General features: G+C 40.8%; 2 protein-coding genes across 2 annotated transcripts in view; both read left to right on the forward strand.

Annotated features, from left to right (window-relative positions):
* Window positions 1-17,267, forward strand: part of LOC128302073 (insulin gene enhancer protein isl-1) — a 30,266-nt gene extending 12,999 nt beyond the window's left edge. The window contains exons 2-8 of the mRNA XM_053038797.1: window positions 7,979-8,168; window positions 8,275-8,405; window positions 8,509-8,730; window positions 12,598-12,718; window positions 14,723-14,885; window positions 14,995-15,207; window positions 15,997-17,267. Coding sequence (XP_052894757.1) covers window positions 7,979-8,168; window positions 8,275-8,405; window positions 8,509-8,730; window positions 12,598-12,718; window positions 14,723-14,885; window positions 14,995-15,207; window positions 15,997-16,203 — 1,247 coding nt within the window. The 3' untranslated portion in view covers window positions 16,204-17,267. The remainder of the gene's footprint in view (window positions 1-7,978; window positions 8,169-8,274; window positions 8,406-8,508; window positions 8,731-12,597; window positions 12,719-14,722; window positions 14,886-14,994; window positions 15,208-15,996) is intronic.
* Window positions 17,268-18,352: 1,085 nt separating this feature from the next.
* Window positions 18,353-19,622, forward strand: LOC128303458 (mitochondrial import inner membrane translocase subunit Tim23). Its single transcript, XM_053040418.1, has 3 exons — window positions 18,353-18,506; window positions 18,587-18,836; window positions 18,913-19,622. The coding sequence occupies exons 1-3, from the start codon at window positions 18,452-18,454 to the stop codon at window positions 19,205-19,207; spliced, it is 600 nt and encodes a 199-aa protein (XP_052896378.1). The 5' UTR covers window positions 18,353-18,451; the 3' UTR covers window positions 19,208-19,622.
* Window positions 19,623-19,866: the final 244 nt, after the last annotated feature.

The following is a 19,866-nucleotide window of genomic DNA, read 5'->3' on the forward strand; positions in this document are numbered from 1 at the left end:
TTGACTGGTTGGTTGGAAACAGACTGTAGGAGCATCGCCTTTCTGCTGAATATTATGGTAAGCTTGTTACAAAATTACTGCGTAGAATTTTCAATTTTAAAATAAAGAATAATATTCAATGCTACAGGATAATGCCATTGCTGATTACGCCATGGCGCCAGCTTATTATGAGATAATGTGCAGTCAATCCACTTCCAACGAGCTAAAACCTCCTTCCATTATTTCATTCGTTATGTGGAAGGTCTATGATCTATTCTAAGTAAGTTATACGAAAGGTGCGTAGTAATCCGTTCCTCATCGTTATAAAAATGACAAAGTTTTGAAAGTTTGCTATCTTCAACTATTCTTCATCGTTAAATTTAATTTGTTTTCGTGATTTTAACGAATTTACGGTCGGTTGTTTCATTTTTCACTCTTCATCTGGATCATCGTCAGGATGATGTTTGGTATCATATAAAGAACATCATTTCAAGCTTTCAACACCTTCAGAATATCATTGGTAAAGTGAGAATTTGTTTAATCATTGGTTGCATTTTTTGGCAGCAGTAACTCCATAAGTACTTTGACGGATGGATCTTCGAGATGATCTGTTAGCAATTCTAAACTACAATACAACATCACACATTCGTTTGTTCTTTGTTTGGCATTAATTTGAAAAGCTTCTCCATTGCAATATTTTATACCAGACCGAAGCTAAATATTAAATTCGGACATTTGTATATTTATTATTTCTATTCCTATCGGAAAATATATCAAAGAATTGTGCGTCGCTACCCACTAATTCTGGCGATTTTTTAACATTTATCTAATGACAGACCAGCTCTATTCATTATTCCAGCATTTTAATTTTTTATTATTATTTGCAAATTCAGTCACATTGTTAAATTTGTCCAAACACAACGCGCTGAGGTAGTTTGCTTTAGTTGTAGTCATTGGAACTCGATGATCTATACGTTTAAATTTAGGTGCTCATAATATACCACTCTCAACTGGTCCCACCAAATACACGACGTGGTGCTTCTCGGAATGAAAACTAAACTCGGTTCACGGAGAAAAATTCTAAACCTTTCTTGGAAATTGTATTGAAGCTAAAAAACAATCAAAACCTCGAAAACACTCGAACTCAGTCAACCATTTCTTCTTACAAACACAGCCAAGAAAGTGCAAGAAATAAAAAAACTAGCCCAAAATATCAATCCCATTGCACTCCCAGTCAGCGGAGTCAAATTAGTGGATGTACAAAAATACTATCACGAGATGGAATACATGATCTTCCATCGAGATTCTATGGCCCGCAAAAGTGTGGAAGGGGTTTATTAGGAATTTGTTTTAAATATTTATCTAGTACTGCATTACACAATACCATAACCTGCACAGGTAACAGTCAATAACGTTTTGTTCAGATACGAATGTTTGTAAATCCCGTTGCAATAATGGTGTCATTATCAATCAAATGACTATCTCGCAACGGCACCCTTCTCCTTTACAACACGAGCTAGTTGCAACAGGAAGGGTGCAAAGCGTTCTTTGAAAAGCACCGAAACGACACGAACAAGCGAAAGTTACGAATGAAAGATAACCATAATCAAATCAATTCCAACGCGTAAACGATCTTCTGCCGAGGTGACACATTTTGTAGGTGTCCAGCATCGTTACTGTAATCGATCGTTCTTCATCATCATTAGCAGCTAAACGCTGGAACGGTACAGCAGCATAGTTCCTTTGCCCGGGATGCCGGGACCATGCCGTGTCCTAAGAAACAATGAAGGAATAAAAAAACACCGAAAGACGCACCAGCATAGAGAAGAAATGCATCGATGCATAGCGGAGGTGCAGCCACAGCTAGTTATCGATGACCATGACGGCGCCTGGGTTGGAAGCCAAACTAAACAACATATTTACGATGGTTCGGGCACCAACCATCAACCAGACCGGCAGCTTTCCTCGTTGACCTTTGCCGCCGGTGGTTAGGGATGCTGGGTTCGTTCTATCTGTTGCTAGAGCGTCGTCGTCGCTTTTTTTTGAGGTTCTCGCCTCAACCAAGGACAAAACCGCGTGATTGCTTAGCGCGACTCGTCGACGGACAGGCGTCCGTAATAAACTAGATAAACACTACTGTCTACCGGGTCATCGTTTCGGTCCCGGTTGGAACAGCCGGCTTAGGCAACGACGACACTGACTCCTATACCTTTCGCTGTCAGTAAACGGTTCCCAGTCTGCGCACTGCGATCGGTTTATCTTGTACCAATCCATCGCATTACTGGTGGCACTGGACTATCACAGGGAGGGGGGTTGCACTTCTCCCGTTTTGTTTTTTTTTTAATTATTTTGTCCCACACATACATGCACGCACACACGCACGACTATGGCCCGGTTCCGACTCGCCAGTTTTACATCATCCCTTGACGTTTCGCCGTCTGTCTGACGCGCCGATGATGAGCTGACTGGCTGTCAGTCGGCCCGCAAAAACCCAACAGCTGGTGCATTGGACCGAGAGTGACTAGTAGTTATACTTATACGAAAGAGCGTTAGTAGTGCGCTCCATAAACAACGAAATCTCGTAGAAGAAAGATTCGAGGTGATAGCAGGTATAAAAACTAGCGAGAAGCAAAGAAAAAACTACGCACACGCGCGATCATCACGCCGAGTCTCTCATTTGAAGCAACACGCATCTAAAACTATAAAAAAGTGATCATAAAGATGTAATAAAAACGAGACAACCACGACGTCGACGGCTACGGCGACGATCGCTACGGCAGAACAAAAAGATCGCCGAGACCTTTCGGGCGACGATGCAAACGATTCATCAAGGATCAAGGTACGGTACGACCGAGCAGTTTTTGGGTGGCGCACACACACGGCACGACACGGCAAAATTAAAAACAATAAAACAATACAGCAAACTAACAGCACCAAACCGAAAAGTAACAAAACATTCTCAAATTAACCTAACAAGATACCTGTTTTTGGAGTTTATCTTTCCGTCTATAGATTGCTCTTTGCTGTTTATCTCTTCCCTCCCGGTACACCGAAAGCAAAAAGGCATTTCCGTGGTGCAACACGGCGAAGCCTTTTCGGCTCGAGATATTTACTCGCCCTAGTCGACGAACTAGACGACTTGCTGGGCCTAGAGCACTCTTGGCCCACGTTCCGCCTACCATTTGTTTTAGCTTTATTGCCATCGATCTGTGGTTCGCGGTTTTTCTATTCAGAGCAAAATTTGTGCATCGAATATAATTTTCGTCTTTGTACAATTCGCTTACTTTGATCTTCCGAGTTTGTTTTGGGGTTTTTATTGAAGGTACCGATCGTGAAGGCTTTTGTCACTTTGACATTTCTGCTTTGTGTGTGCGCCCCAAACCGCCAACGGGTCGAATACCGCGGAGGAGGGAATATAAAATTAATCACCATAAAACTTTTCTACCCCATGAAAAGCGGGCGCGTGCGGCAAACGCCCGATTAGGCGCGAATTAAAAGCGAGATGAGATGGACTGGAGTTGGAAACGAAAGCTACTTTTTGTTTGTATTTTTATCAGCTGTTAGGCTGTCTCATTTTGTAAACGTTCACGATATGATGTGGGAGCATACAGCGATCATACTAATTTGTAACCCTCTTTCTTTGTTTACGTTCATGAAGTTTTCCCTTAAATGTGTCTTTTTGTAATTACATATTTTACTTCAAACACGTTCTACAAACACACAAAATCATAACGATTTGACCAACAGCCATTCAGAGCTTGCGGGATGGAATGGAATATTTCATTGCAAAAGGAAATCCAAAAGAAGCGAAAAGAAAAGAGCTTTGAAACATTTACGCTACGCTTCCCAAAAAACGCACACGCCCCACGAACTAAAGAGCCAATTGAAGAATGAAATATGCAAAATGGTTATTTTTGGGTGGACGTGTTTTATCCTGCCCAGCCTCGCACGCTACGCGGCTCGTGAACTGTCGGCGCAAACTTTTTGAAGTCTTCCCAAGCGGTTTTTGGGCGAAACGGTACGCGTTTGGTCAATGTAGTTGATGCAAGCAAAACCGGTATGAAGATGGCCGCTTGCCGATGCTGATGCTTCCCGTATGACTCCTGGACTGGCCTGTCAGCACTCAGCCGTGCCAGCCAGTTCGGTAGCAAGAATTGAAGATTGTGTTGTGCCTTGAATCCTGTTTAGCTCGTGGTATTTTCAGGCGGAGTTCTTTACGCTCATTCGCCGCATCGGCGTTGTTGGACTTTGGGTTTGATTGAATAATTTATTTCGGCAATGTGACGGAAGATCATTCAAAGTTGCAGTGTTTTGTTTAGGATGAAGCGGCTTGTAGATTCAACGAAGTATGGAGAAAATTACACAATTTAACGCTCGACTCTTACAAACAACGAATATTTATCTTCCAAACGGGACAGAACCCGTAGGAATACGTAATGTGTAACGTGTGGTCGACGAAAAGACGAAAACGAATTAAAGCTATCTGAAGCTAATGGACAAATATTAAACTCCACGGAATGCAAAACTACGTATGTAGGGTAATTGAATCATAGCAATTTACAGAATGGATGCAACAAAAAATACTTGCCAAAACTGTTAAACCCATTTATTTATCCACCATATGATGCGGTATGTGTTGATTGGGCATCGTTTTTTTGTTTTTGATGGTGTCAGTTTAATGCTGTCACTAATTGAACGAATAATTTGAACGTATTAAGTTGTTAATGTGGATCCACGTGTGCCGCGATAATTAAAACGTTTCGTATTTTTGAAGCAGGTGTTTCACTTGTACTCGTCTTTTTTGTTTGTTACGAGGTAAGCAATGTACGATCAGTTAGCCCAAAGTCCAAATTTTAATACCATCTGCCTATGAGTGTTGGAACTTACACCCATCATACCAGCCTTAAGTTTTAAGTTTAATGGAGGTTATTTTAAGGTTGATTTTTGTTAACTGACGAACTGTTTTCCTTATTTCGTGCAACAATTTTACATGTATAAAAAACCAACACTCACATACACAATCATTTGCATGTTTTTGCTTTGCGCCTTTTTCACCACAACCCCTTTCTGTAAACTGACGCAACAGCGTTACTAATGTTTGACCACTTCTTGGCTCTGGTTCAACGCTGGTATCCTAAACGATCGTGATGTCCATTTATCTTATCATAAAACGCGGAGGAACGAAGCTTTTTAAGAGGCTCAACATCCTTTTTCGAGCAAGCAAAGTTTTTTTTGTTATAAAACAAGGAATTATCAAGAAGTTTAGCTACTTCTTGTCTGATGCAGTTTTGTTTTCTCGGTGTTAGTGTTTGTGCAGAAGAATGTAAAAAGCACAAAAAAATCGATCGAATAATCGCGAATGAATCCATAGTTTTGTGTTTCTTTATATATTTTGTTTTGTTTGTTTATCTTGTATTTATATAAGTAGTACATATTTCCATTTTTATAACAAGCACCCCTTTTAACAAGTTTTTACCATAACGAGTCTTCCTATATACTCATGAAAATAATTCTTACAGTGAGTAAAATTTCGCATTAAGACTTTTGAAACTATATTTCTCTGTTTGGAAGCGAAGTCCTTGCAATGGCTTTGGACTACGCGCCTCAGACGCACCTAACATCAAAATCATGAAAGAGCTTGGTCACTAGTTAGGTATTGAGAACATCCCGCAGAAGAACACAATATCCCCCAAGAACTTTTGAAGTTACTGATGCCAAAAATAACATTTTTGCCGCAAAAAATTAACCAAATTCCTAAACAATCTAAGAATTTCTGAAAGCGATGAAATTATTAAACATTTTTTCATCATACAAATGTTAGTAGACATCATCCTGAAGATGCTGTATGTGAGACAATTGCTTTTTAGTGAGTTACATATCAAAATAACGATGGCTAGAATAAATTCATTACAATTCAACCACAAATTAATGAAGGGAGCATATTTTCATAACTTTTTCATTTTATCAGGTCGATGAATTTCAATGAGGAACGCCTAATTTAACTTGTCATACAAATTGTATGTAAAAAAACCTACAGCATAATACTAGACCGAATTAGTCTAGATATAAGATGGCCATATGTACTTAAAACTAAATTTTCTTTAACTAAAATAATTTCACTTTTAAATTTAATTTTCTTCTCATCTCATTTCTAAATTTTACTAAGAGTCGTAGAATTTTTGAGTCTTCTAGTAACAATTTCCTATCAAACCCCTTTTTGGCAAAATATGAAAAATATAACAATAATTGTTGAAAATTCATGCCTTAGCTATAGCAAGCAAAGCCGCTTACGAGAGCTCTCCGATTCTGTCGCTGAAGAGTATAAGTAGGCGCCCAAAGTTGATGGACAGCCGAATGGAAAATGGTTGCACGGCTTTTGGAGGGAAAATCTTCTCGTTCCACTTCAAAAAAAAACCGCAGCAATAAATGGATACACAGTGGATCGGAGACTGATGGAAAGATTTGCTTCCCTACTAGTCTCTATTCGTTCGGTTCTGGGTTCGGAGGAATACAAATTCCCAGCGGAATGAAACTGTTGGGCGTAGACTGGATGGTATTGGGGAAGTAGGCAAAGGGAGGACCGCTGAGATCGGGAAAATTTGAGTTTTGAGCGTAGGCCCCTTGGTTAGTCCTTGCTAGCTTAAGTGTTTTCCGCCATAAAGATAAAAGGGAAAAACGACCGAAACGGTGGGGTGGGTTATCGTTCGAACCTCGGAAAATTCGGAACTGTACGTCGAATGATGGTAAACCTCGATGATGCCGTACACTTCCCGTACCCTGTGTTTTAGCTTTAGCGTGTAGCAAAGAAACAGTTCCGATGAGAACATTTTCGTCGATTATTAGCAGTGGTCGCATACTTGCCCGTGATTCCATGAAATCTTGCTATCGTGGCCCCAGTTATGTATTGGTCCGTCATCAGGAAGCATAAACCATTCGGGAGGGTTTCGTGCATTCGCATCGCCTGACAGAAATTAGCATGTTTTCTTCGTGTGTTATGGAGGTACTAGTATGTTACAAAAAACATGCCACAATTGCGTGTCCCCTTTTCTTGTCTGACAATACTGTGCTGCAGACCTTTAAATGTCTGACTGCTGATATAACATTTTGCATATGGCGTGTTCCAGTAAGAGGGATGATGTAATTTATACAAAATGTACGAAAATAATTTGCAAAAGAGCTCTAAGCGTAATATGACTAAATTTATCTATTTTATTTAAAAAAAACAATTAAGGTACAATGTGAAAATCACCTCTAAAATCTATTATTTATTAATCTAACAAAGGACAAAAATGATTAATGTTATTTTTTACATTTACTTATTATTGTTAAAATATTTCTAGGTGAGTTGTTTACAGAAACGAAAGATTTATCAAACTTTTGTAACCAAAATAGTCCAAATTACAACGGTTTAAAAGTCACAATGTGTGTAACGCTGTTATGTACGGAGCGGTTGTACATAACGCAGAGTAGTAGTGTGTGTGACGTCGAGCGTATAGCACACGCGAATGTGTGCGTGGAATGCATCGTGCTAGCTCCGCCTACAAAGTAAAATCGTAGTGTGCGAACGGGCTTATATACCTGTGATGTGTAAAGAATCATTTCACGCTTTAATGCAGGAAATTGTTCCGCAATTTTTTGTGCTAAACAAAACAGCAACAACAATGCGATACACATGTAATATTCATAGTGATAGGTAGCTTTAAATAACATTGGTCTTATTACTCGAGCAATATGCTGAGTTTTATTCATTTCGTTGAATCTAAAATCCCTAAGCAAATGCTGCTTTGCATTGTTATTCTTGCATTACATTAGGATTGTTGATAACGATGTAAAGGATTGTTCTAAATGTTAATGCAAGTGTATCTTTCGAAAAATACTAAAAAATTTCGTCTTTCAATTGTTTTAACGAAAGAAGTTATTCAAAATGCGCCATGATGTTGAGCTGTACTAAAAAGGATGTACTACGTCTGTACTAAAAAGGATACGTTTTGTTTTACAGAAAAAGAACGCCTTTCCCTGTGCGTTGGATGCGGTGGTCAGATTCATGATCAGTACATCCTGCGTGTCGCGCCGGACCTCGAGTGGCACGCAGCGTGCCTCAAGTGTCAGGAATGTCGTCAATTTCTGGACGAGAGCTGTACCTGTTTCGTGCGTGACGGCAAAACCTATTGCAAGCGAGATTATGTGAGGTAAGTTTCGAGTTCCGCAAACACACACATAGTACATACGCAACCACAATGCGCTTCAACGCTGGAATTTTTTTTGCTTTTTCTTTATTTTCCCTTCCCGATTCAGATTATTCGGTACCAAATGTGATAAGTGCGGTAGCTCTTTTAGCAAAAACGACTTCGTGATGCGGGCCAAAACGAAAATCTACCACATAGAATGCTTTCGATGTTCGGCTTGCGCTCGGCAACTAATACCAGGTGAATATCGATGGGAGGGGTAGTTTTCCCATGAGGTTTTTTTTTCTAAATTTCCTCACCGAACCATCGGCGTATACTAACGGTCTTGCATTATCATCTACAGGTGATGAGTTTGCGCTCCGTGATGGTGGTTCGCTTTACTGCAAGGAAGACCACGATCATCTGGAGAAAACGTCCCAAAATGGCCTCATACAGGGCGTCGAGCCCAACAACAATATCAGCGGCAATGCCAACAACAACAACAACAACAACATCAACAGTACCAATAACAACAATAATAGCTTAAGCAATAATAATCACTCGAGTGAACTGGGGTCCATGTCAGGTGAGTGAGCATATCTGATATACGTTTTTTTTTTTGGTTCACGTTCTCAGGGACTATAGAAACACACAAATAAATTAACCCATTGTAGCGTTTGAACGTTTTTCGAATAGCAAAAATCCAAAGCTGTGTTTAGTGTAATTTTGTACCGAAAAGTTACCTGCTTTTGGAATATGGGGCTGCAGCAAAGGGGGATGATGACGTTGAAGAACTACTGGCAATCGATTTCGAATGTCTGCACTAATAAACGTTCATTAACTATGCTGCACAACTGATCCCCTTTCATGCAAATGATCTCTTTGACACTTAGCACTGTTATCGATTGAATAGCTAATCAGTTCTTATCAATACCATCAGCCTGACAAACAACCAACCGCAAATGCCGCACCCGCTTCACTCTGTGCGAAAGCATTTGTCCGGGCCGCGTGCTCTGAAACCGAATCGTCGCATGCACGACAGGTGGCATCATTGATAAAAAGAAAAAAAAAACATAGGCAAAGGCACAGCTACAAAGCAACACAAAAACAGCAACAAAAAATACCCAAATAAATACCGGCACATATCAACCTGCGCCAACCGCCAGGCGGCATTAGTCAATCGGCTGAGTCTGGGCGGCTTGAAGGTAACTCAAACGGTAACAATGATCGGCATCGCTTTATGCTTATGGTCAAGTGCTTCATGGACAAATATTGTCAGCTGCTGCTTTCCCCTTTCTTCTTTACCCTTCCTGCCGAACGTCCCGTTTGGTTGTCGCTAGGGTACCATATGGCAAACTTACGTCCGGGTTGATGGCGACAACGACGACCACGACGATCCAGTAACGATCCACTCGAGGGCGTGTTTGGGGTGCCCTTTCTTCAACCCAGGATGATAATGATGGTGATGATGATGATGAGTCGTCGTCTTGCCTTTCTCTCAACTCCTCCAATCATTCGCCTCTTCCAGGGGGCACCCACTCCCACACGCTACACCGCAAAATGTCCGGTTTCGGTATTTATTTTGCTGCCTGTCTCCGTTGCTTTGATTCTCGATCAGCTTGTACCCACTTATGTTCCGGTTGTGTAAATACTCCAGACACACGGTCTACATCGACCGAAACTTGTCACCGGCCGTGGTTTGTTGTACGAACGGTTGTTCCGGCACCGGTCGGTACATGCGAAAAAGGGCGACAAGCGGAAAGCCCGATCGGAATCTCTCCTTTCGGAGTTTCAGCCTACTGATGATAGAGAGTGCGGCGGAACAACTTCAAACGGGTTATGCGCCGCAATTTTTTGTTGCTTTCTAGCTTTATCTACCAGAATGTATTTTTTCGTTCTTTTTTCACTTTGGTTTTTTTTTTGTTTCATTTGTTTGTAATTTAGTGACTTTGCTTCTCAACCATATTGTTTTCGTCGTGTCGATTTCTTTCCAGAAATGCAATATCTCTCTCTCTCTCTCTCTCTCTCTCTCTCTCTCTCTCTCTCTCTCTCTCTCTATTTTGTTGGCGTAACGACCTACTACTATTCTGGCCTGCCATTTCCGGCTTATTTTATCACGTAGCCGGATAGTCAGTCAAAAATGTATTGAAAATAACCTAATGCAGGATTGCCTGAATTCTATGATAAAAAATCGTTTAGGAAAAATAGGGCGTTAATGCCTTATTGGATTACTATACGCCAATTGATCACAACCTTAGCTAAAATCGCCAAAAACATAAGTGTAAACATTTGGTTTAGCTTTTTCGTGACCTTGGTGATCACCTATCTTTCCTTGGTGACCTTCAAATTATTAGATTAGATCTTCCGATTGTAATTAACCCCAAAAAGTGTTGTACTCCGCATCTGATCGCGGTTGACCTTCGTAAAATGTAATCTTCAAACATAGATCTATAGACGATAGGGAATTTCCTTTAGACGACTGGTCTTTTCGGCAACTGGACACTTCCATACTGTCCATCTTCTAAGTACATCTTGTCAAGGTGGTTCTACAATGCTGATCGCTTCAACTTCCAGAGAGAACGAAGAGGTCATTTTACTTCTGCTATTCGTCTTTATATTCTCTTTCACTTTTATTCTCTTTTATATTCAGTGATGTCTATAGTCAGGAGATCAGCTCACAGCTCCTGTTTGTCACTTTGCCCTTTCTTTAGATGGCCTATTATTAAAGTTATTAAGGATGCCATATCGACAATCCATCCATCGAGTGGAGACGCATGCAGTTTAAATAAAGCTTCGAAAGCAGTTGCTTGACTGCTTTCTGTGTAACTGTTACAAATTAACTAATAACGTGGTGTAATTTTGTTTTTGCACAATTGTATAACTGCAAAAGACGAAGCAATGGTGGGTTTCCAACCACCAAAATAAGTGAATTTCAGTTACAATAGTCTCGTGATACTTAAGCATATCGTAGTAAAACCCTAAATATAGATACCCAAAGATTTCTACTAAACTTGTTCAACATCTTCGATCGATATTACGATAAAACGACACAAACCGACGCGCAAGGAAGTAAAAGCAGACAAGCGCAAAGCGCAAAACATAAAACATAAAGCCGAAGCATAAAACAGTGCCTACATACAGTACAAATGTTCCAATTTTCGCCCAACATGTTCACCCCCCACAAAACTCACCCCCGCCAACGCCATCATCACCACGACCGTTTTCTCGCTTGTTCCGTGTGTCCCACGGAGGTGCCCCTTGGTGTTGTTATGTTCGTTGGCGCGTTTGTATCGTGCCGGTTTGCTCATGGGTATCGCAGTACCGATAATTGCAATCGCGATCGCGCATTGTAGTACTTAATATCGTTGAAAATGTTGCAGAGAAAATGCGTTCCCCTGGACTGGACTGTGCCGGCGGTGGTGGTTTGCCTTACGTCTGTCTTTTCCTGCCTTTAGCCCAATGGGTTGAAGGCAAGCAGAAGCATGAGGAAGGACGGGGAAGGGAAGATGGAGCGGGATGGGGGAGGGGGGCAAGCATTTGGCTCGAGTTTCCGATTTCGGTAACGATTTTCCCGCCCGTAATTAGACGTGTATTGATAATTATCGGTACTGATCGCGGATCTCTACTATTCTGCCGAATTTGGCGGTACTGTGTTTGTGCGTGCGTTTTCCTTTGGTGGCCGTTTTGGGTTCACCTACACACTATCTCTCACATGCGGTTCAGTCCAGCGGGAGTTGTGTATATTTCGATATTGTTTCCTCCTTTCTTCTTCTTCGGTGGTTTGCTGCACCGTGTAGCTTGTTTAACCCTACACCTTCACCCCCTTTTTTCTACGCTAAGGCTACGTGGCCATGGCCTTTTCCCAGTCCCAGACCTTCCACACCAGCGCACTGTTGTCTTACATGAAATAATTGACTCACTTCGGGGGCGGCGGATACCTTCTTGTGGTTCGTTCCCAATTGCGCTTTGGGAGTAGTACAATTCAATGCCGGACTTTGTGGTGCGGCGGCAAATCAATAAAACACGAGAAATAATAATAATAGATGTAATCGCGGCTGGCTCGCGGTTTGATGTAGTAGATATACACCGGGACAGCAGCAGCAGGTCGGTAGACGTACAGGGAAAGACGCAAAGCAGCAATCTTCACCGACCCAGCGCACAAATGTAGTTCATGTGAACCGAAGTTTTTGACATGAATTCAATCATTGCGGATTCATTTCCTTTCGGTACTAGAGTGAAGTTTTTTTCTCTCCGCAGTTTACAGAGTTTGCTCAAATGCGCCAAACAATAGGAGTTACTCATGTGACAGGAATATATTGGCATTACTAAAAATGTAACACTTTAACTAACTGAAACCATGGTCCAATGTGAAACCCTCAATTTGATTGGGAATTTGTTTGGACATTTGATTAACTCTTTTTTGTGATTATTATTTTTCTTTATAAACCAACAGATTCGGGCAGTGAATCGGGATCTCACAAAAGTTTGCGTGGCAAAGGACCCACCGGACCATCGGACGGTAAACCAACACGTGTGCGGACGGTGCTAAACGAGAAACAGCTACACACGCTACGGTAAGCATCAAATCTATCGCATCTCAACAGTAAATAACGATTCCCACCATAATCATTGCCACAACTGCGTCAATCATTTAGCGATATGTGATATGTAGCTGGATGGCAAGGATTAGCAGATTCTGCTCAACGTCGTAAATGGCGCATGATTGTAATAGCGGTAATTATGCTCTTTACAATGAAATGCGATACGAAATACGTTCATGCTCATGATAATGATACCGTACCGTGCATGCAAGGGAAAATTACGATCGTTACATTCCGATCTTCCGACCGTGCATATGGTATGAGCTATTCGTTACAAACAGTGGCGAATTAGGCACAGCTGAATCAAAGTTGAAAAGAGATCCCAAAGAAGACGAAACCGAAAACTATCTCAATTTTTGGTGAAATATTTGTTTTGAGGAATAAAACAATCTCTTGCAATACGAGCTACACTCAGGGTAGGAATATTACAGGTCATTCGTACTCTAGTGAATATCGGAGATAAAAGCGGAGTTGTTCGATAGCTATTCTTAATTACCCAGCAAATCGTTCCGATCGTTGGTGGAGTCTAGTAAATATTAATTATTAAAAATTTGAAGTAGCTTTAAAGCAACAGAAAAAAGGGTATGATAAGAATGGAGACCACAATTTGAAGAGAGAGATAATGTTATTTTCTTAATTCAATGTGTTTAAATGAATTCCAAGGAAGTTTATCAAAAGAGTTAGGTGAAGAATCTCTAGAGTTTTTTTATTGACATTCAGAAATGAAGATGCGGTAAGTTCTTTGGACGCATTTTTATGTTACGTGATACTCATCAGAATTTGGCCTGAGATTTAAAATTGTCTAAGATTTTTTGGATTTTTTTATTTAATAATTTTTAAACACGAAAATATTAACTGATTAATCTTAGTTTTTATGTTTCAATTTTTGAGATCATTTATGTTCAAGATGTATCTGTTACACATTAAGATTGTTCAGTTTTTCACTTTTTCAATATTTTCGTTCTTACTGCATGATATGTTGCACAACACCCGTGCGCGATCTGAAACTTTCAGGTTTAAAGTTCTTCGCATGTAGAAAAGTTCTTTGCAATAGAAAAAAATTTCAAAGCAAATGGAGAGAAACAATATATAGCCCAAAAGTTGATCCTTCTTTGCGTTTGGATTGCGTTTCGGTTCAAAACTTTGTTTCCGTTTCAGAATTTTCACCATTTTGACTTGAGCGTTGGAACTTTATTACTTCTTCTCTTTGGAGCTTTATCCACCATTCGATAAGAAATAGATTTTTATTTTAGAATCTTACATCTTACGTTTCTCTACAATTTGAACCATTGGTCAGGTATTGTGTCTAAATGATTGGACTGCAATGGAAGAAAGATAAACGTACGGTTGGAACAAATCAATTGTATGAAACGTAAACTTTTCTCATGATCGGATGATTTGTTCTTTTGTTTAGTAAACACAAACAGTAACTTTACACAAGGTACTTTGGGGGTTTTTACATTTGCTTTTACTGTTCGATGTGCAAAAGAGGATGCAAAAGGGGTAATCTTCCAACAGACGGCTTAAGCGCCACCACGTCTCCAGAATCACTTGAGACACTTCCAAGTCAGCGCCGTCCTGGCTGTGACCTAGCGAACTCTCCAGTCTGCCTGTGAATTATCTCTAATTAGAAACGCATACACGCACGCGATCACAAGCGTGGACGGTGGTGCCCATCATTAATATTGACTGTCAAGCGAAATACAAATTGTGCAAATTATTACCATAATGCAGTTGCAGCCACCCGGAACGGCAACTTGTGCGTTGGTACAAGCACGCGTCTAAGCGTCCGTACAATCTCTCAGCTGTACAGACAGTGTTTACACAGCGCTTCACGCGACCCAAACACATAATGCACATGTGTGCAATTTGAGATGCATCGCTATCGAGCTGTTGCTACACTGCCAATAATATACTCTAACGTTTGCATGTCCACTTTCTTCTTTCCTTTCTTTCTCTCTCTCTCTCGCTGTGCAGTACGTGCTACAATGCAAACCCACGACCCGACGCACTGATGAAGGAGCAGCTAGTTGAAATGACCGGTCTCTCACCGCGGGTTATACGGGTTTGGTTCCAGAACAAGCGCTGCAAGGATAAGAAAAAAACGATCCAAATGAAATTGCAGATGCAGCAAGAGAAGGTAAGCTTTTGGAATGGCCGATGCTTTTCACTGGCAGCAGCACGTCAACACGAGGATCGATTAATTAAAGCCAACTGCTCTTCACTTCTATTCCACTGTACTACCACAGGAAGGACGAAAGTTGGGCTATGGCATGCAGGGTATACCGATGGTGGCCAGCTCACCTGTGAGGCACGACTCACCGCTTAATCTGCACGGCCTCGAAGTGACCGCGTATCAACCACCGTGGAAAGCACTGTCCGATTTCGCCCTCCATTCCGATCTCGATAGTAACGGATCGATCAACACCCACACACCTGCTTTCCAGCATTTAGTCAATCAGGTACGTTGTTTATTTAGTACTTTTCATACTAAAACCCTAAATTGCAAATATAAATTAAGTGGAGATATAGTACAAGCTGTCGTTATATTATACCGATGATGTAATTATAGCTTTTTGTTCAATTAAACTGCCACAGTCGGCAGTGTTTCCTCACGAAACACGAAACACTGTTGACTATTCGACACTGCCATATACGAGGACATCAGAGTTCCCAACGTTACCGCTAGCAGGGTATAAATTTACAACACAATCCGATGTTGAATCGCAATCAGAAGACTATCATGGAAGACGGTGAACATACAAAATGGAAGTTTTGTCCGTTGAATGCGACGAACAAAGAACGGATAGAGAATGGAATGGTTGAAAATATACACAATTTGCTGCCAGCTCTGCCGCCACTAATCCGTTGATTAAGCCGGAAGAACGATGGCAAAAGAATGCTCGACGATCGAGAGCCAAGCCAATCAAGAAACACGCAAAATGACTCGATCGTATTGTAGCAGCAGCTATAACAATCCAAGAAATATGCACTGATCAATATTGCGTTTGCATTGGTTGATGTTGGTGGATCTATTCGCAGTCTGAGTTCGTTTACTGAGCTTAGCGAATCTTTGTAATGGCAGATGCGCATTTGTGCGTATGTTGCAGTTTGTTTGATCTCGAAATTTAATATCCTTGCATATATTATACAAGCGAAGTTGATGTTGAATGACAGTGGATGGCAGTTAATTGGCAACTCAATCATAACTAAATATGTATTTTTTTTTGTTATTTTGTTCCATTTTCTAGATGCATGGATACGATGTCGGCAATGGCGGTGGAGGCGGTGGAGGTCCCGGCGGCGGTCCTGGTGGGATGCCACCGATGCCGGGCCAGGTTGGACAGGTCCCCCCGATAGGGTCACACATGGATCTCAGCGGGCATCATCATCCGGACAGTACGGACTCATACGTAACCTATCTCGAAAGTGACGACAGCATGCAGGGCAGCCCTTAAGAACTTTGCTCACACAAAACCCAGACACCCAAGCTCCATTAAGCGACGGACGGTGAACACAATCGGATGGCAATATGCGGCACACAGCTTTTATTGAAGCAAACAATAATGTCCTTCAAACTGAAACGCACCAGAGAATGATATTTTAAAGTGTACCAGTAAGCTTTTGGATCGTTCCTTTCAAGCGCAGCTTCTCGAGGCACGGTCGTTCATGTAAACTTCCTTAGACAAAATAATTTAAAGCGCAAACAAAATCGAAGCTTTGGTTTCTGTTTCATTTTCGGTTGGCATGTTCTATTTGTTTTAACTTAACTTTGCAATAAGAATGGACTAAACGGGGAAAAACTTTGACTTAATGCAAAAGGGCTAATGTTACAGATAGATTTATACATTGGTTACAGCGTGGACAGAAACTAATTGCGCAAGTAATAGCAAATAGCAAATAAAAGAGCCGAAATGAAGGCTGATTGTAAATAATGTAAAAAACAAAAACAAAACTACCACATAGTAAACGTCCACTGAACACTTCTACCTACCGAATCACTCACTCACGCGCCCAACACTGTTGCCACTGGCATTTGAAAAGGAAGATGGATATAGTGGAAGAATATTGAAATGATCAAAATAGACAATGTTCTAAGAGATAATACAGAACTTGATACGATTAGTATGGTTACATTTTACGTGTACACAAAAAACTAGAAACAAAGCATGGAGAAATAAAAACATCCACGTACAGATGGCGAACACAGGCGGGCAAACAAACGAAGCCGAACATATACTTTTCTCATTATGCCAGAGTTGCAATAATGCGAGAAAGGGGTTTTCGCCGACAAGCTGACATACGATAATGAATTCGAAACATTCACAAAAATGACATCATAAAGAGAAAAATATTTGTTTCTGTGCGTAAGTGAGGCCATTACGTCGGTGCACTCAGTGAAGCAAAGCGAGTGAATCGAATACAAGAAGAAAACGGTGACGTCTGAGGATGGAGACTTAGGTTTAAACAATCTAATCATATAAGAAATATCGGTATTTAAAGAAAAAAAACATTGAAAAGATAAGCTTAAAGAACAAAACAGAAAATAAAAGAAAATTCAAACATAATGTAAATTGTTGGATTGAACTTACTAAATTTATGGTAGTGCGCTGCTTAACAAATCGATTGTAGGCTCCGATTGCCTGTAGGAAGAATTCGTACCTGGATGGAGAAAGCATTTTGTTTTGATGATTTTTTAAAGAATCCGAAATATTTTAAAGGAAGAACGACGTACAAATACGGTAAGACCTGCTTGATTGTTCATCGGGAGTACAGCAACAACACAAAATGTTCTTTCAAAGTTCCTTTTACCAATCCTAGCTGTCTTAAGGCTGCTGAACGGGTTTTCTACGATCCGATGAAACTTCTGTACTCAAAACACTTGTCGCAACGATTGGAGCTAGGACTAGGACGCTAGAACTCACACAGTCCCGGTACTATGATACGCATTTAAAATGGACATAGTCCAAAACTCACGAAACCCTCATAGATGCGTTCGAAACGAAGATGCATAGTAGGTGTTTTGGCCCCGTATGTGTGAAAGGACAATGGAGCTCTACGCGCTGTGCGATAAACTCACTACCGTAAGGCGAATTCGACACGCCAGGCACTAGTGGCTTACTCATGTCATTAGAATGACACCGAACGAACCAGTTCGTAAAATCTTTTTAGGTAGTCCACGTGATCAGAGGAGGCGCGATAGGACTAAATTGAGATACAGTGATAACAAATACTAACTATCCGGTTACGCGGTAAAATAAGTCTAACAAACCAGAAATGGCAGGCATGACCTAGCAGGTCTTTACACCACGAAAAAGATGGCGTGGAGGATGGTGCTTTGCCGTGTGCGAGTTAGTGGACAGTAACAAGCCATGAATGCGGTTTAGCGCTGGATAAGTAATTGAAACACATTTATTAATCCGAAATGCGCCTTCAAATTTAGACAATTCGTTAATTAAAGTGAAGCAAAATTACGAAAGCTGCATGTACCAAGAGTTTGTGTGCAGATTGCTGTAAAAGCTTTCAGAATATGAATGCAGTGTCATACGTAATGACCGAGCGCATTCCACAATGGTTTACCAGTTGTCAGTAACGTCAAAAAGAAAAATTATCAAAACAAAAAAATAAATCAGCGGCTCGCACATTTCCTCGATTCTACTTATCGTGTGTTCATATATACCAAACAAATTCACTACACAACACGCAATGACCGACGATTATCTAAATAAACCTATATCCTTTGGAGCACCGCCGACATCAGGTAGTTATTTGTAATCCAAGTTTTATAAGCAAATTACGCAACAGTCTTTAACACCACGCTGTATTCCTTTCTGTCAACAGGAATCGCAGCAAGCCCTCAGCTGCAACCTTTGTCACCGTATCTAAACTACGATGCCCGATACCTTCAAGCGCAACCAGAATTTATATTTCCCGAAGGAGCCTCCAAACAGCGGGGCAGATTCGAGCTTGCTTTCTCACAGATAGGTTCCTCAGCGATGATAGGCGCCTGCATTGGCGGTGCGGGAGGGCTGTACAATGGTATCAATGCAACGCGACTAGCTAAACAGACTGGAAAGTTGCGTCGAACACAGTAAGTATTCTCAATGTGCGCTAGTAGGATTGATCGCATATTCCATTCAGTAAATGAATACCTATCTCTATTACAGACTGTTAAATCACGTTATGAAGCAAGGTGCTGCGACCGCCAACACGTTCGGTACGATAGCGGTTATGTATTCCGCCTTTGGCGTTGTGTTGCAATACGCTCGGGGTGAAGACGATGAAATCAACACAATTGCTGCTGGTGGTGCCACTGGACTGCTGTACAAATCCACAGCCGGACTAAGGAAATGTGCAATTGGTGGAGGAATTGGATTGGCACTATCGTCTATGTACGTGCTTTGGTGTATGGCTGGTGGTGGTTCGAAAAAGTTGAGCGATCTTAAATCACAATACTTGTAATCAAAGCAACAAATCAGGCTATAGAATGTACTGTTAATTTTTAAACATACTTCAAGTGACAACTGTACCGGGAATCGTTCAGTGCAGTGTGCTATCAAATGTTGGAGTCATTTGAGAGCAAGCGTGGTTTAACTACGAGCATTCAGCTAATTGTGTATTACCATAGGCTCATTTAGGTAGTAGACCATTCTTCTAATGTTGCGACATCGCATAACTCCAGCACCGTCGTATAACGCGAAGCATTACCAGTGAATAAATTAATGAACGGCTTTTGGCTCATACAGACTATTGGAGCTACGAAAACACGATTTTTCTTGATTTCTATGGTGAATTGGGTTTATTTTTAATATTACTTCAATTTCACTCAGGTTTTGCAAAAAGCATAACCGTTTCACAGAACTTAAAAGCCTAGACGAAAGTGCAGTGCTTGATTTGAGCGAAATATAATCGTATATTCATTAAAAAGAGTAACAATTTTGAGTATGTTATCTATTTAACGAAATTCTCTAGTTCGTATCATGCAAAACAGAATTTCATCATGAATTTTCTTAACATGTTTGATTCAATTTGTTTTGCTAATTCTTGGCGCCGTATTCAAATGCAACGATTGAAAATCACAAATTGTTTGACAAGTACAATTCTGATGTTGGGTGTAACCA

Source organism: Anopheles moucheti, chromosome 3, assembly GCF_943734755.1.
Source record: "Anopheles moucheti chromosome 3, idAnoMoucSN_F20_07, whole genome shotgun sequence".
Lineage (NCBI taxonomy): Eukaryota > Metazoa > Arthropoda > Insecta > Diptera > Culicidae > Anopheles > Anopheles moucheti.